General features: G+C 52.5%; 1 protein-coding gene across 2 annotated transcripts in view; it reads left to right on the forward strand.

Moving 5' to 3' along the window:
• GPR157 (G protein-coupled receptor 157) overlaps positions 1-15,522 on the forward strand; it is a 29,086-nt gene extending 13,564 nt beyond the window's left edge. Inside the window, exons 2-4 of one of the 2 annotated variants that reach the window (XM_055262488.2) lie at positions 3,964-4,177; positions 10,080-10,274; positions 11,163-15,522. In XM_055262488.2, the coding sequence (XP_055118463.1) occupies positions 3,964-4,177; positions 10,080-10,274; positions 11,163-11,378 (625 nt within the window). In that variant the 3' untranslated portion in view covers positions 11,379-15,522. The remainder of the gene's footprint in view (positions 1-3,963; positions 4,178-10,079; positions 10,275-11,162) is intronic. The other variant, XM_055262490.2, reaches the window with a different exon arrangement.
• The last annotated feature ends 1,078 nt before the right edge of the window (positions 15,523-16,600 follow it).

A 16,600-nucleotide genomic window follows, 5' to 3' on the forward strand; every position in this document is an offset into this window, starting at 1 on the left:
TGATTGCATCCACAGGTTGGCAAAATCCAGGGTTTGGCTGAAATCAACAAAAGCATTCTGTGAGAATCAATTGGCTGCATGAAATGAACAATAGAGAAGGAGTATTATTATTGTATACTTTATTATTTATAAATTGTACGCTTCACATCCTGCAGGTGAAATTTATACATTTAAACGTGTGTGTGTAAACATGCATACATGCACACATGCATACGTCTATGTTTTTCTGGAGAACCAGCTGTGAAATGTTCCCAGCACACCACTGTCCATGCCTGTACGTGAGTCAGTCTTGCCCAGCCTGCTTTGCAGGATCATTGGACCATTCCACCCTCTCCATTCCCACTGGCTCCCTGATTCTACCTCTTACCTCCTCTCTCTCAAATACCACCCTCTGGCAGCTTCTGGCCCTCACACAGCTACTCCTTCTGTGTGTTCAAACAACCCCTCCCTGTTGATCAGGCCCACATTCTTCTATTCTTTTTTTTTTTTTTTTTTTTGAGACGGAGTCTCGCTCTGTCACCCAGGCTGAAGTGCAGTGGCACAATCTCGGCTCACTGCAACCTCTGCCTCTCGGGTTCAGATGATTCTCCTGCCTCAGCCTCCTGAGTAGCTGGGATTACAGGTGTGTACTGTCACGCCTGGCTAATTTAAACCCACATTCTTAACCCTTTCAAAACCCTCTGCCTATTTGACCTTCCCTTTGGTTATTTCCCAGCACAAACTCAGTATCACAGAAGAAATCTACCGCTTTGTAGCTTTAGTACTGCAACCCTAAAGTTACAGAGTGCAGGTCCGTGTGGTCCCCCGGCTTCCCATAAGGCCTGTCGGGATGCAGGGGGAGCCCAAAGGAGTGCTGTGCCGACCGTGACCCTCCCAGCCCCAACTCAGAGGGGAATCCCCTATTTGAGTGACCCCAGCTCCAGACCAGCCTCCTGAAGGGAGACTGTTCCTACATACAGTGCTCACCTCCTTCCCAGAATTCCTTAGCGGAATCCTGCAACTGTAAAGTAACGAGGAACAGCGCATTATGGCTGGAGGATTGGCATGGTGGCACTTTAAGAGCTGCTTACTTTTTTTTTTTTTTTTTTTTTTGAGACAGAGTCTCACTTTGTCATCCAGGCTGGAGTTCAGTGGCGCAATCTCAGCTCACTGCAACCTCCACCTCCTGGATTCAAGGGTTTCTCCCGCCTCAGCCTCCCACTAAGCTGGGATTACAGGGACGCACTACCACACCTGGCTAATTTTTGTATTTTTGGTAGAGACGGAGTTTCACCGTGTTGGCCAGGCTGGTCTCGAACTCCTGACCTCAGGTGGTCCACGTGTCTCGGCCTCCCAAAGTCCTGGGATTCGGGCGTGAGCCACCTCGCCCAGCCCGTCATGAGTTTTAAAACAAACTTTCTTACCTTTTGTGGGTGGTATGTGTGTGTGTGTGTGTGTGTGTGTGTGTGTGTGTGTGTGTGTGTGTGGTTTTTGTTTTTTGTTTGTTTGTTTTGTTTTTTGAGACAGGGTCTTGCTCTGTCACCCAGGCTGGAGTGCAGTGGCATGATCTCGGCTCACCGCAACCTCTGCCTCCCAGGTTCAAGCGATTCTCCTGCCTCAGGCTCCCAAGTAGCTGGGATTACAGGCATGCACCACCACGCCCAGCTAATTTTTGTACTTTTAGTAGAGACGGGGTTTCACTATGTTGGCCGGGCTGGTCTCAAACTCCTGACCCCAAGTGTTCCGCCCACCTTGGCCTCCCAAAGTGTTGGGATTACAGGCATGAGCCACCGCGCCTGGCCTTTTGTGGTCTTTTTGCTCCTGTGTCTTTGTGACTTCCAACAGGACATGCTGCCTCCTGCCACCGAGGCCACTGAGGGTGACGTGACTCTGCCATCAGCCCTCCTGCCCTTCCCTACAGAGGCCAATGGGGACGGGAGAATGCTGCAGAGGGGATGGTTGGCCAGGGCCCCTCTGTTCTGGAAGCGTCCTGCATGAGGCCTTCCCAGTCCCAGGGAACTGACTTTTCCCTCCCATCCTCATCCCTGCCCGGCCTGCTCTGCCAGCCCTGCAGCATTTGGGAGAACCCCTTGAAGCACAGTTCTCCTGGCCTCATTCTGGCCTCAGATTCACGTTGAACTCTGATCTCATAGTTATCATAGTATCATTCCTGTTTACCTAAGGCTTTGCCCTCCAGGCGCCTGACCTAGGACAGGGGTACTTGTATCTTCTTCCCAGGACAGAAACCAGACGGGCCCCACGCAGCACCAGTGTCTGCACCACAGGCCTGAACCCTGGGACAGCAGGACGTGACTCACAACAGTCACGACAGCAGCAAACACTCACATACCTGCCTGGCCGTGTGTTCTGTACACACATGTATTTGTTTATTCTCATAACGACCCTACAATGACACCCTGTAGTCACTGTCGTCACCTACACTTTGCAGAGAACCTGGCGTGTTGAGGCTAAATAATTTGCCCGAGTAGGGGCAGAACTGGGACTTGGATCCAGCCCATTACACTAAAATCCAAGCCCACTACACTGAAATCCAAGCTCTTAACTACCCCACTACATGCCTCTCTCAGGAGCCACTGTAGCCTTTGTGTACTCCACTGCTGTGTAAGGAACAGACTGGTTCAAGGACCACAGGGAAGGGGCCTACTCCTGGCTGTGTGGCTGGCTGTGGGAGAGCGCTCTAGAAAACTGAGCCTGGGCTGGACATGGTGGCTCAGGCCTATAATCCCAGCACTTTGGGAGGCTGAGGCAGGTGGATCACCTGAGGTCAGGAGTTCAATACCAGGCTGGCCAACGTGGTGAAACCCTGTCTGTACTAGAAATATAAAAATTAGCCGGGCGTGGTGGTGCACGCCTGTAATCTCAGCTACTTAGGAGGCTGAGGCAGGAGAATCGCTTGAACCCAGGAGGTGGAGGTTGCAATGAGCTGAGATTGTGCCACTGCACTCCAGCCTGGGTGACAGAGCGAGACTCCGTCTCAAAGAAAGAAAAAAGAAAACTGAGCCCAACACTGCCCTTGGAGGGGCCCCTACCTGAGCTTTATGCCTTCAAAGGTCCCCGTTGACCTTTGCCAGGTTCCATTCCCCGCCATTGTGTAAGAAGTCCTCAAGGCCAAAGGGACGCACTGCCCAAAGCCCATGTTCCCCCTCCTAGAGCCTGCCGAAGGTAAGCAGAACCCTGGAATTCCCCGCCCAGGCAACCCTAAGCCCCTGATGTGTGCACTCCTAAACCCAAGGGCTGACCAGGGGGTGCTGATCGTTTGTGGCACATTTGCACGAGCATGGACAGGTGTTCGCATGCTGGTGCCCAAGGCTTCCCGGAACAGAAACCAGACAGGCCTCACGCAGCACCGGTGTCTGCACCACAGGCCTGAACCCTGGGACAGCAGGACGTGACTCACAACAGTCATGACAGCAGCAAACACTCACACACCTGCCTGGCCATGTGTTCTGTACACACATGTATACAAAACTCTTTTCTTTTTTTGAGATAGAGTCTCACTCTGTCACCCAGGCTGGAGCGCAATGGCACAATCTCAGCTCACTGCAAACTCCACCTCCTGGGTTCAAACGATTCTCCTGCCTCAGCCTCCCAAGTAGCTGAGATTACAGGTGTGCACCACCACGCCCGGCTAATTTTTGTATTTTTAGTAGAGACAGCGTTTCACCATGTTGGCAGGCCTGGTCTCGAACTCTGTACACACATGTATGCAAAAGAAGCTGGGCACACCCTGGGAGCTGGCTGTCCCACGTCACTCCATTCTAATGCCAGTCCCTGAAGAATTCTAAAGTACAGCCAGGCTCCCGGGGCAACACCTACCCCTTCTTATTTTCCAGGGCCACTGTGCCATCCAGACTCCGGAGAGCATCCCCTTTCTGAAGGGCGTCCTCCGTCATTTTTGCGAGGGCTGACATTGCCGGGAGCCATGGCCTGACCCTGATGCCTCTTTCTCTCCTCCTTCCTCAGTTGGGGGGTCCCGCTGGTCATCACCGTGGCAGCCGTCGCCCTGAAGAAGATTGGCTTTGACGCCTCGGACGTGTCTGTGGGCTGGTGCTGGATCGACCTGGAGGCCAAGGACCATGTCCTGTGGATGCTGCTGACGGGGAAGCTGTGGGAACTGCTGGCATATGTGCTGCTGCCTCTGCTGTACCTCCTGGTCCGGAAGCACATCAACAGAGCGGTAGGCGCTGCCCTCAGAGCTCAGGGCCCTCTGCATGACCCCTGTGCCCAGGTGCAAGGCCTGGCATTGAGTTTGGCCACCCGAGGGGACAGGCTGCGTCTCTGGGGACAGAACCAGTGATGGGCCAGGGGGGACCAGGCACTTAATGTGCACCAGACACCATGCAACATGCTGTGTTACACGGATCCTGTGTTGGTTCCCGCTGCCCCGTTAGGAGCCGGGTCCTGTTACTCCTTTGTAGATAAGGAAATGAGGCTTAGCCGATTAAGAGCCTGTTGGGGCACAGGGCTGCTGCGGACAGGGCTGCTGTATCCTCGGTCATGGCCCTCTCCTGCCCCCTGGTGGACGGCCTGTGGTGGCTGCTTAAACTTGAGGAATTTAGCTAAAAGGTGAGGACGGACCCAAGGCCGGGCTGCCCCAGGGTAAGGGATGACTGTGGAATTTCACAATCAATGATGCAAATAACTCACCTAACTTTTCCTAGTGATTTATTATATCCTAAATGGCAGGAGTTTCCGGAATTCAGAAATGGGTAGGCTGGGCTGGCTGGAGAGCCTAGGAAAGAATGGCTTTCCTCTGACACCTTGGCCCAGTTCCTCCTTGTTCTTGCCTCCCAGTCTGCACATGTGAACTAGGGGCTTCCTCCTGGCCACAAGCAAATGCCTGCAAAAGGCCACAGATTAAGCCATTCTTTGATCCACTCGGTCACTCATTCTGTATGTTATTTTAGTTTTATTTATTTATTTATTTATTTATTTATTTTTGAGACAGGGTCTTGCTCTGTCACCCAGGTTGGAGTGCAGTGGCACAATCTTGGCTCAATGCAACCTCTGCCTCCCACGTTCAAGTGGTTCTCCTGCCTCAGTCTCCTGAGTAGCTGGGATTATAGGCACGTGCCACCACGCCCAGCTAATTTTGGTTCTTCTAGTAGAGTCGGGGTTTCACCATGTTGGCCAGGCTGGTCTCGAACTCTTGACCTCAAGTGATCCGCCCGCCTCAGACTCCCAAAATGCTGGGATTACAGGCATGAGCCACCGTGCCCGGCCTCATTCAGTATGTTTTTACTGAGCATCTCCTAGCACCAAAGTGCTGTATAGCATGGGAGTTTATCTTGAGGACTCAGACATGGATCCCACCCTCCTGGAGATAGGCAGAAGTGCAAGTAACTATGGGCAAAGATTCAATGTGAGGAGTGGCTGGGACAGTAAGATAGGTCCAGAGGAAATGCTCTAAATTCAGACTTCCAGGCTTATCCTGCAGGCTTGCTGGCATGAGTCCCTGTGTTTCTATTTGCCCTCTGAGTTTTCAGGGCTGAAATTGTAGGAGGGTGTGTACCCATCTTGTAGGCCATTCTGTCCACCCAGCAGCCATTTCTGAGTCAGGATGCATCTTGCGGCTGTGGCCATCTGGACACCTAATCCCCGCCCTCCACTCCCGTTGTGTCTTCTCACGTCAAGACCTTTAGTTTTCTCTTTTCTTCTTGCTTGGAAATGTAACCAGTTCTCACCTGCCCTAGACCCCGCTTCTGCCTCAGGTGGAGTCCTTGCTGGAGATGGCTGTGGGACTTCCCATTGGTCTGAAATCCTCTTTTTGGACTGGGTGCGGTAGCTCATGCCCGTAATCCCAACACTTTGGGGGACTGAGGTGGGTGGATCACTTGAGGTCAGGAGTTCCAGACCAGCGTGGCCAACATAGTGAAACCCCATCTCTACCAAAATACAAAAATTAGCTGGATGTGGTGGCACACGCCTGTAGTCCCAGCTACTCGGGAGACTGAAGCGGGAGAATCGCTTGAACCCAAGAGATGGAGGTTGCAGTGAGCTGAGATTGCGCCACTGCACTCCAGCCTGGGCGACAAAGCGAGACTCCACCTCAAAAAAATAAATAAAAATTAAAATTAAGGCTGGGCGCAGTGGCTCACGCCTGTAATCCCACCACTTTGGGAGGCCGAGGCAGGTAGATCACCGGAGGTCCGGAGTTTGAGACCAGCCTGGCCAACATGGTGAAATCCCATCTATAATAAAAATACAAAAATTAGCCGGGCGCCGTGGCAGGTGCCTGTAATCCCAGCTACTCAGGAGGCTGAGGCAGGAGAATCACTTGAACCCAGGAGGCAGAAGTTGCAGTGAGCCGAGATTGCACCATTGTACTCTAGCCTGGGCCACAGAACGAGACTCCATCTAAAAAAAAAAAAAAAAAAATTAAAATTAGGGCCTGGCGCAGCGGCTCACGCCTGTAATCCCAGCACTTTGGGAGGCCAAGGTGGCTGGATCACGAGGTCAGGAGATCGAGACCATCCTGGCTAACATGGTGAAATCCCATCTCTACTAAAAATACAAAAAAATTAGCCAGGCGTGGTGGCAGGTGCCTGTAGTCACAGCTACTCGGGAGGCTGAGGAAGGAGAATGGTGTGAACCCACGAGGCGGAGCTTGCCGTGAGCCGAGATGGCGCCACTGCACTCCAGCCTGGGCAACAGAGAGACTCTGTCTCAAAAAAAAAAAAATTAGCTGGTGTGCTGGTTCATGTCTGTAGTCCCAGCTACTTGAGAGGCTGAGACAGTGAGGCAGGAGGATCACTTGAGCCTGGGAGTTCACTGTATTCCAGCCTGGGTGACAGAGTGAGACCCTGTCTCAAAAAAAAGAAAAAATGAAATCATCTTTTGTCTTCTTCTAGCCTTTTATTAGTAGTTGGTCTCCTGCCCGGGTGATGGATGCCCTTCTCACCTCCTCTTCTTTTCCACTGCCCTGGAAAGTTTCCGGGACCCCTGATGAAGGCTCCCGGGTGCTCCGCCAGACCCTGCCCAGGACTCTCCTCTACAGATGCCCTTTGTGTGTCTTTCTGCCTTTCCTTTGGCAGGGCAGGAAGCCTGCGGGGCTGAGGCTGACCCCTACGGGTGACAATGGGTCCTCTTTTCCAAATCAGCAAATGTTTCAGAAAAACGGGATAGAAGTGGGCAGGGAGCTGAGAATGTGTTAGTTGCCTCTAGCTAGGAAAGAGCCAAGAATCGGTGAGCTGGGACAGGCACCACTAGGAGCAGACGGTAGCCAAGCTAGTGGGCAGTTCCTGCAGCTGCCCCACCCTGTAGCTCCCTTACTGGTTTCGGAGGGGTGGAGCGGGACTGCCAGCTCCCTGGGCTGCTGCTAAAAGCCATAGGAGGAGGGGGAGGGGGAGGGAGATGGAGGAGGGGGAGGAGGAGGAGGAGGAGGGCGGCTCTGAGCAGGTTAGTTGCAGAAGATTGGGGGCTGAGAGATACCACGATGCACCAGTGACTCCACAAGACACCAGGTGCTGGCAGAATACCTTGGGCATCTCCCCTCCCCTGGGCCTTCAGCGTCCCAGGCACAGGACCGGCTCAAAAATGCATTTTTTGTTTTTGAGGCAGCGTCTCACTGTGTTGCCCAGGCTGGAGTGCAGTGGCTCAATCTTGGCTCACTGCAACCTCCACCTCTGGGTTCAAGCTATTCTTCCACCTCAGTCTCCTGAGTAGCTGGGACTACAGGTGTGTGCCACCACACCTGGCTAATTTTGTTTTTGTTGTTAAGGCAGAGTTTTGCTCTGTTGCCCAGGTTGGAGTGTAATGGCAAATCTCAGCTCACTGTAACCTCTGCCTCCCCGGTTCAAGCAATTCTCATGCCGCAGCCTCCCAAGTAGCTGGAACCACAGGCGTGTGCCACCACGCCTGGATAATTTTTTTGTATTTTTAGTAGAGACAGGTTTCACCATTTTGGCCAGCCTGGTCTTGAACTCCTGGCCTCAAGTAATCCAGACCACCTTAGCCTCTCAAAGTGCTAGAGGGATTACAGGCGTGAGCCACCGCACCCACGCCTAGCCTAATTTTGTATTTTTAGTAGAGTCGGGGTTTCACCATGTTGGCCAGGCTGGTTTTGAACACCTGGCCTCAAGTAATCTTCCCGCCTCAGCCTCCCAAAGTGCTGGGATTACAGGTGTGAGCCACTGCGCCCGTGCCTAGCCTAATTTTGTATTTTTAATAGAGTCGGGATTTCACCATGTTGGCCAGGCTGGTCTTGAACACCTGATCTCAAGTCATCTGCCTGCCTCAGCCTCCCAAAGTGCTTGGACTACAGGCATGAGCCACTGCTCCTGGCCAACGCCCAGCTAATTTTTAAACTTTTTGTAGAGACAGTGTCTCACTCTGTTGCCCGAGTTACTCTCAAATTTCTGGGCTCAAGCGATCCTCCTGCCTTGACCTCCCAAAGTGCTGCAATTTCAGGCATGAGCCACCACTCCTGGCCAAAAAAAGCACATCTTCATCATGGGCGGTTTCATCTATTTTTACAAATTCAGCTTTGATCTGGAAGGAATCTCCTCCTTCCTCTCATGAAAGACATTCCCAGGAGGAAAGCCAAGGCTGGCTCAAGCTCACGTTTTTGTTCTCCTTCTGGAGAGGAGGTGGGTGGGCTGGGGGTACAGCAGGCCATCCCTGTGCAGGGAGGGGGCTTGCATTCTGGAGGGGAGGACGATGATAAGCAATTAGCCCGAGGAACAAGGGTGAATGACATCCTGGGACTGAGGGTGAGACAATCTATGGGAAACAGACTCAAATAAAGAGCGGAACGTGAGGATGGGACTATCTAGGAAGTGCCTGTGCGGTTATTTATGTATTTATTTACTTATTTATTTTTGAGCTGGAGTTTTGCTGTTGCCCAGGCTGGAGTGCAGTGGCGCAATCTCGGCTCACTGCAACCTCCATCTCCCAGGTTCAAGCGGTTCTCCTGCCTCAGCCTCCCAAGTAGCTGGGATTACAGGCACGTGCCACCACAACCAGCTAATATTTGTATTTTTAGTACAGATGGGGTTTCACCATGTTGGCCAGTCTGGTCTCGAACTCCTGACTTCAAGCAATCTGCCCGCCTCGGCCTCCCAAAATGCTGGGATTCCAGGCATGAGCCTTTGCGCCCAGCCTCTGTGCAGTTTAAATAGGGGTGTCAGGCTTTATCCAGATGGTGCTGCTTGAGCAAAGTCTTGAAGAGGGCGGGAGGGGGAGCCTGGGGACAGATGGAGACGGGCATTCCAGAGCAAGGGAGCAGCCAGTGCGGAGCCCTGGGGCGGGGGTGCTGCGTGTCTGCAGCATAACAAGGAGGTCGGTGTGGCTGCAGGGTTGGCCCCGCTGTGACGGTAAGGAGCGTGTGGAGTGGGGAGCGCTGAAGAGCTCCGAGTGGAGGACTCACTGGAGCAGAATCGGGTTTTCAAGCAGCCCTGCTGCTTCTGTGTTGAGAATGGACTGCAGTGGGGAGCAGGACGGGGTGGCAGAGGCGGAGGAGGGAGCCCATCCAGAGACATGGTGACGTGGCCTGGACACGGGGGCAGTGGCAGAAGGTGGCAGAAGTACCCAGAGTCTGGATCTGTTTTGAAGTGAGAGGTGGGCACGGTGGCAGCTCATGCCTGTAATCCCAGCATTTTGAGAGGCCGAGGCAGGAGGATTGCTTGAGTTCAAGAGTTTGAGATCAGCCTGGGCAACATAGGGAGACCCTGCATCTATTTTAAACAAAAAAAGGGGGCTGCAGGACTTGCTGGGGATCGGATGTGGGCTATGGGACAAAGGAAGGGGTCAAAACAGAGTCCCAAGGCTTTGGCCTGGGCAGCGAGAAAGCTGTTGTTTCCATGAGCTGAGACCGGGAAAGGAGCATTGGCCTCAGGGGTCGAGATCCGTCTTCTGTCTTGGATGTGAGCTGTTTCAGATGACTTTGAGACCTCCATGTGGAGATGGGGACTGGGCAGAGGATCTAGCAGTCAGGCTTCAGGAGAAGGATCTGGGCTCCACCACACATCTCCGCTACCTCCCTGAGCTAGTTCAAGTCCCTGGGAAGACCTGGGCAGCCTGGGTGGACATGGCGGGAGGGTGCCCATCCACTCAAGTCTGCCCTCGCTGTCCCCACACAGCACACAGCACTCTCTGAGTACCGGCCCATCCTCTCCGACGAGTACCGCCTGCCGCGCCACTCCTCCATGGCGGACAAGAAGCTGGTGCTCATCCCGCTCATCTTCATCTGCCTCCGGGTTTGGAGCACCGTGCGGTTCGTGCTGACCCTCTGTGACTCCCCGGCGGTGCGGACGCCGGTGCTGGTGGTTCTGCATGTAGGTCTGCCTTCCCTGGCCCTTGTCATCCCTGCCCCCACAGGAGGCACAGCCTGATTCCTTCCCGCAGCACAGTGGCTGCACCCCAGTGTCGGCCAAGGCACAGCTGCAGGGAGGAGCTTGGCCCCACTGTGCTGTGCCTTCCTCTCTGCCCAAGATGGGGCCTTGAAGAGAGAAGGCAGAGTGGGATCAGTGTGGTCTGGGGTGGTGAGGTGCTCACCAGTGACCTAGGAGTAGCCCCAGGAGAGTTGACTGATCCTGGGTCCTTCCCAGCCAAGAAGACCTGGAGCCCTGGTGAAGGCCCATTGCCAAGGTCATCCCAGATCAGCCATGGCGGGGAGGATGGGGGGAGGTTCTGGGGTCCACAGCACTTCCCAGCTACCCCATGTGTGTGCATGTATGCATGTGTGTATGCGTGTGTGTGTGTGTGTGTGTGTGTGTATGCGTGTGTGTGTGTGTGTGTGTGTGTGTGTGTGTGTGTGTGTGTGTTAGCCATTTCTCTGTCTTTTTTGGGGGGGATATGGGGACAGAGTCTGGCTCTGTCACCCAGGTTGGAGTGCAGTGGTGGGATCTCGGCTCACTGCAACTTCTGCCTCCTGGGTTCAAGTGATTCTCCTGCCTCAACCTCCGTGTCGCTGGGACTACAGGCGCCCACCACCACACCCAGCTAATTTTTGTATTTTCAGTAGAGACAGGGTTTCACCATGTTGGCCAGGCTGGTCTTCAACTCCTGACCTCAAGTGATCTGCCCACCTCAGCCTCCCAAAGGGCTGGGATTACAGGTGTGAGCCACCGCACCCAGCCTAGCCGTTTCTCTTAATTGGAACAGCGCGTGTGTTTCTGAGACCAACTCCAGCCCCATGTTCACAGCTCCTTTTCTCCCGGCAGGGTATCGGGAACACGTTTCAGGGAGGTGCCAACTGCATCATGTTCGTCCTCTGCACCCGCGCCGTCCGAACTCGGCTCTTCTCTCTCTGTTGCTGCTGCTGCTCTTCTCAGCCTCCCACCAAGAGCCCGGCTGGCACTCCCAAGGCTCCTGCGCCTTCCAAGCCAGCAGAATCTCAGGAATCCCAAGGGACCCCAGGGGAACTTCCAAGCACCTGAACTTTTGTCCTTTCTAGTTTTGTGCATAGGTGCTGCCTTCCTGGGGATAGGCACTTCTGTGAGTCCCTGCTGCAGGGGCAGAAGTGCATGTCTGCTGCACCAGAAGCCCCCACTATTGATGCTCTCGGCTCCATTAGGAGAGCAGCTGCCAGCTCAGCTTCTTCTACCTCCTAGATCCTCGGGCAGCAAGTTCCACCGGTACCAGTGTCCTGGCCCACTGGGGTGGGTGTTCATCTGCATAAGGGTAGCAATGAGATTCAGGGAAACCAGTGGTCCACGACTGCGGCCATGGTGCCTCCACCTGGTGAACCTTGGTGTCCTGAGGACCACACTGCACTGTTTACAATTTGAGGGACCCGCATCTGTGCACCTATCTTCTGTGTGATTAAATAAGCTGTCAGGGGCCCCAGAGATGTGTCCCCATCCAGACATCATGGAGCAGATTCCTGGCTGGTCAGGGTGTTAAGATTCTCTGGAGAACCCAGCTTTCCTTGGAGACTTTGCTCAACAGAGGAACCAGTTGCCATTCACCAGGTTGAAGGCTCCCCTGAGGTTGCGTGGTGACCACCGGGGTGAGCACAGCCCAGCGCAGCTGCTCAGGGACAGCAGTCTCCCCGGGCCTCCTGGCCTCTCCTTCCGTGAGCTGCTAACCCTTGCTGTAGCTTGGGTTTGAGTGTCAAGCACAGGCCCGAATCCACGCTCCTGTCCCCACCTGTCAGTCACTTCAGACACAGGTTCCCTCCTTCCAATTCCAAGGCTGGAACAAGGGCAGGAAGAGGTGTCTCAGGGAACCCCCAAAGACCCCACTGTCTCTCCAGCTCCTTTCTTAGAATCCTCCTGTTCTTGGGGAGACCAAAGGGGATGAGTGGGGAGGGGTTCTGGCTTATTTACTTCTTAGTTTAGTTTTTTGTAAGTAAAGTGGCCGGAGAGATGAGTAATCCAAATACGATTCCTTAGGCCGGGCACAGTGGCTCACACCTGTAACCCCAGCACTTTGGGAGGCCAAGGCGTGTGGATCACCTGAGGTCAGGAGTTCAAGACCAGCCTGGCCAACATGATGAAACCCTGTCTCTACTAAAAATACAAAAATTAGCCAGGCGTGGTGATGCATGCCTGTAATCCCAGGTCCTTGGGAGGCTGAGGCAGGAGAATCGCTTGAACCTGGGAGGCGGACGTTGCGGTGAGCCAAGACCACACCATTGCCCTCCAGCCTGGGCAACAAGAGTGAAACTCGGTCTCAAACAAATACTATTCCTTCCTAAAGGTGAAGGTTTTAAGATTCAGAGTCAGCTTTTTTTTTTTTTTTTTTTTTTGAGAAGGAGCCTCATTCTGTCGCCCAGAGCTGGTGCAGTGGTGCGTGCCTGTAGTCCCTACTACTCAGGAGGCTGAGACGGGAGGATCCCTTGAGCCCAGGAATTTGAGGCTTCATTGAACTAGGATGGCACCACTGCCACTCCAGCCTGGGCAACAGCAGGACCCTGTCTCAAAATAAAAAAAAAGGATTCAAAAGGATTCGGCTGTTTTGGTATTCAGTTGGGGTAAGTGGCAGCATGGATCATGGAGCGATTATTTACATTTAAAAGAAAAGAAAGTAAGCACCTGTATCTCTATTTTTATTCTGTGGCTCTTCCACAAACGCTTTCATCTTATTTCAGAAAACAGCTTCTGTGTTCAGTCACAGGAGCCATCGGCAAAGAATGGAAGTGGAAATGCTACCTCCAGGGTCTTGGTGAGAGAAGGTACAGCTTTACCTGATAGGTGATTTCCCTTGGAATCCATCAGAACTCGACAAAGCATGATTTCCTGAGCCTAGTAAAATGGTTCTGAATCAAAACCAAAGTCATGCTGTGCTGCCGATCCCTGTTTGACTCTCAAAACCAAAATCTGTATCAGGAAAGGAATAATCATTTAGCAGACTGTGTCCAAAATGCTCATTTTTGGTTTCCTGTGAAAATGGATTTCTTTTTGTTTGTTTGTTTCTTTTTTTTTTTTTTTTTTTTTTTTTGATATGGAGTCTCACTCTATTGCCCAGGCTGGTGTGCAGTGGTGTGATTTTGACTCACTGCAACCACCGCCTTCCAGGTTCAAGCGATTCTACTGCCTCCCAATCCCAAGCTGCTGGGATTACAGGCATGCGCCACCATGCTCGGCTAATTTTTTGTATTTTTAGTAGAGATGGGTTTTCACTATGTTGGCCAGGCTGGTCTCGAACTCCTGACCTCAGGTGATCCACCCACCTCAGCCTCCCAAAATGCTTTGATTGCAGGCATGAGCCACTGTGCCTGTCCAAGAAAACACATTTCTTGATGGAAATTAGCGAGACAAACATCCCTTTAGGATTGAACAACAGCTCTGGGCTGCTCCAGGGAAAGCCACTTGGCAGAAATAGCCTCTGTAAGTGAAATCTGGATTCCCCGAAAGACATTACAACAAATCTCTGGGTATGTCTCTGGTAAAGACCCTCACTTGAGCTTCTAGAAGGGAGCAAAAATTCAGGAATTTGCTTGCTGCAAAAGAGAACATGATTTACAGGTAAAAGAGAAAAGACAATACTAGGCCACAGAGGAATAGTGTTAGAATCAACCCGGCTCAGCAGGGGCGTCTGGAGCCCTCCCTGCCGTACCCAATCCAGGGCTGAGACATGGCTCCCCAAATGGGCTGGCTGTGGTCAGGAAAGGCCTGTAGAGGGAGCTGAGGGCTCAGAAAACACCCGCTCCGGGTGCCCGGGCTTAAGTTCTCGTTCCATTTATTTGATGCCATTGGCCACTCTATCTGCTTTTGTAAAACCTCCAAAAAGTTACACATCGGTTATCTCTATTCCGCTTCCTCCGCTGCCCACCTCTTGCCACAGATGAATGATCACTGTGAATGGTTGGTGACCAGGTGGGCAGGGCGGGGGCTTGTCTGAGTGCCTTAGCCCAGGCCTCTGGCCCACCGACCTCGAAAACAGCAATATCGCCTCCTTCTTAGATCCAGTTACCAAGTCAGTCTAGCTGGGTGAGTAGTGCTCAGACAGAAAGGCTGGATGGGAAGGGAGTCACATCCTAAAAGTCCAGGAGGGGGCCAGGCGCAGTGGCTCACGCCTGTAATCCCAGCACTTTGGGAGACCAAGGTGGGCAGATCACCTGAGGTCAGGAGTTTGAGACCAGCCTGGCCAACATGGTGAAACTCTGTTTCTACTAAATATACAAAAAAAAAAAAAAAAAAAAAAAATAGCTGGACGTGGTTGCATGTGCCTGTAGTGCCAGCTACTCAGGAGGCTGAGGCAGGAGAATTGCTTGAACCCAGGAGGCAGAGGTTGCAGTGAGCCGAGACTGCACCACTGCACTCCAGCCTGGGTGACCGAGCGAGACGCCATCTCAAAAAATAAAGCAAGTCCAGGAGGGGCTGTTACTTCTGTTACTTCTTTTTAGTTTATTTATTTTTGTGAGGCAGGGTTTTGCTGTCTGGAGCATCACGCCCAGTCTGGAGTGCAGTGAAGCAATCATGGCTCACTGCAGCCTCCACCTCCCAGGCTCAAGTGATCCCCCCACCTCAGCTCCCTGAGAAGCTGGGACCACAGGCCTGGCTCAGTTTTGATTTTTTTGTAGAGACAAGGTTTTGCCATGTTGCCCAGTCAGATCTCAAACTCCTGGGCTCAAACGAGGGGCTGTTACATCTGATCAGGGCAAAAGGGGCTGTGCTCCTTGGACACTTTGCACAGCCCCAGTGGGCTTCTTTCTCCTGTTAGTGTGGTTAATGTTCATCTGCCTGCATCCCTGAGTCACCCAAGTGTAACCTCAGCCATAACACGTACTGCAGCCGGAACAGTGTCCTCAGCTCAGCGTCCCTCTCCCATGCACTTTCTGAACTTTGGTCTTTTAACCAGGTTTATCAGCCGCTTTCTGCCTCTTTGTGCTTTTGAGGTTTTTTTGGTTTGTTTGCTCTGTTTTGTTTTTAAATAAAGATTATTATTTGGCCCAGGCTGAGGGTGCAAACAGAACTCTTCACGTGTCCACGACAAGAAAAATTGTTTTTACAAACTTCTAGTCATGGCATCAAAAGTGTGAGGTTTTGCACCTGCAAAATTGTAATGCAAGCCCTGACTGGGTGGAAGCTGAAGTCTTGCTGTTTTAAATTAAATAAATAAATTATTTTTCTCCTATGTGTCTGGTAAACTGATTGCCTCCTGATGTGTTGTGCAGGGCGGGGAGGGGGCAGTTGCAGGACAGGTGGCTCGCATCGGCCTGTGTTGCGGTGGTTCCAGAGCCTACCGTGAGGCTGAGACCTGGAGAAGACAGCTCTGCCCTTCTCTCTTGGCAAATGTAGCTAAAGAGGCAGCCGCCCTGTTAGCATAGCCAGCTTCCCCTGAGTTTGCCTAATAAAGATCATGAGGGTGGAGAGATAGGGAGAGGGTATTAGAATACAGATTCCTGGGCTTTGTCCACAAAGTTGGTGCTTACCAGGGGAATGAAAGGCACTCCTATAGCAGGACCCTAGTGTAACCACCCAGTGGGTTCACCTTGCCTGCTGCCTAGATAGAGCCGATGAGAATCAACAGGTCCAAGTTCCAAGCACCCATGACTTGGGGCTGAAGTTGATTAAGAGAGATGCTCCAGGGCTGAGCTGCCGACCCCTTCACCCTTCATGCATGGTTGTATCATGCACATGGTGACCCGCTGCAGCTGCATCTGCAGGCCTCATGGTGGTCAGGGACTGCTGGGACACTAGGGTCTCTTCTTGGAAGGGAGCAGCCTTCCAAACGCATCTATTGGAGCTGGCTGCCTTGCTTTGTGATTTACGGGTCTGCACTGGCCATGCAGCCCCACTGATCAGAGTTTTCTTGAAACTGCTCCACCTTGGGAATTTTGCTGCCAAAAGCTCCTAAACTTTCTTCCACTGTCTGGATTTTGTGCAGTTAAAACTGCATTGAGGAGAATGGCTTGAATCCGGGAGGCAGAGATCGCAGTGAGCCGAGATCACGTCACTGCACTCCAGCCTGGGTGACAGGGCGAGACTCCATCTCAAAAACAAACAAAACAACAACAAAAACTGCATTGAATAGCCTCTAGAAGTGGCATCTTGAATTTGGTTATTAAGGTACAACATACACAAACTTAAGTAATACTAAAATAGCAGGCCTGGTCCTGCTTCTTCGAGGCGACCACCCTGAAGTTTGTTAACTATTCTCTCTTGCCTTTGTCTTTGCATCTCTCAACTTGATGCTATGTGCTTACCTGGGA

Source organism: Symphalangus syndactylus, chromosome 22 (assembly GCF_028878055.3).
Source record: "Symphalangus syndactylus isolate Jambi chromosome 22, NHGRI_mSymSyn1-v2.1_pri, whole genome shotgun sequence".
NCBI lineage: Eukaryota > Metazoa > Chordata > Mammalia > Primates > Hylobatidae > Symphalangus > Symphalangus syndactylus.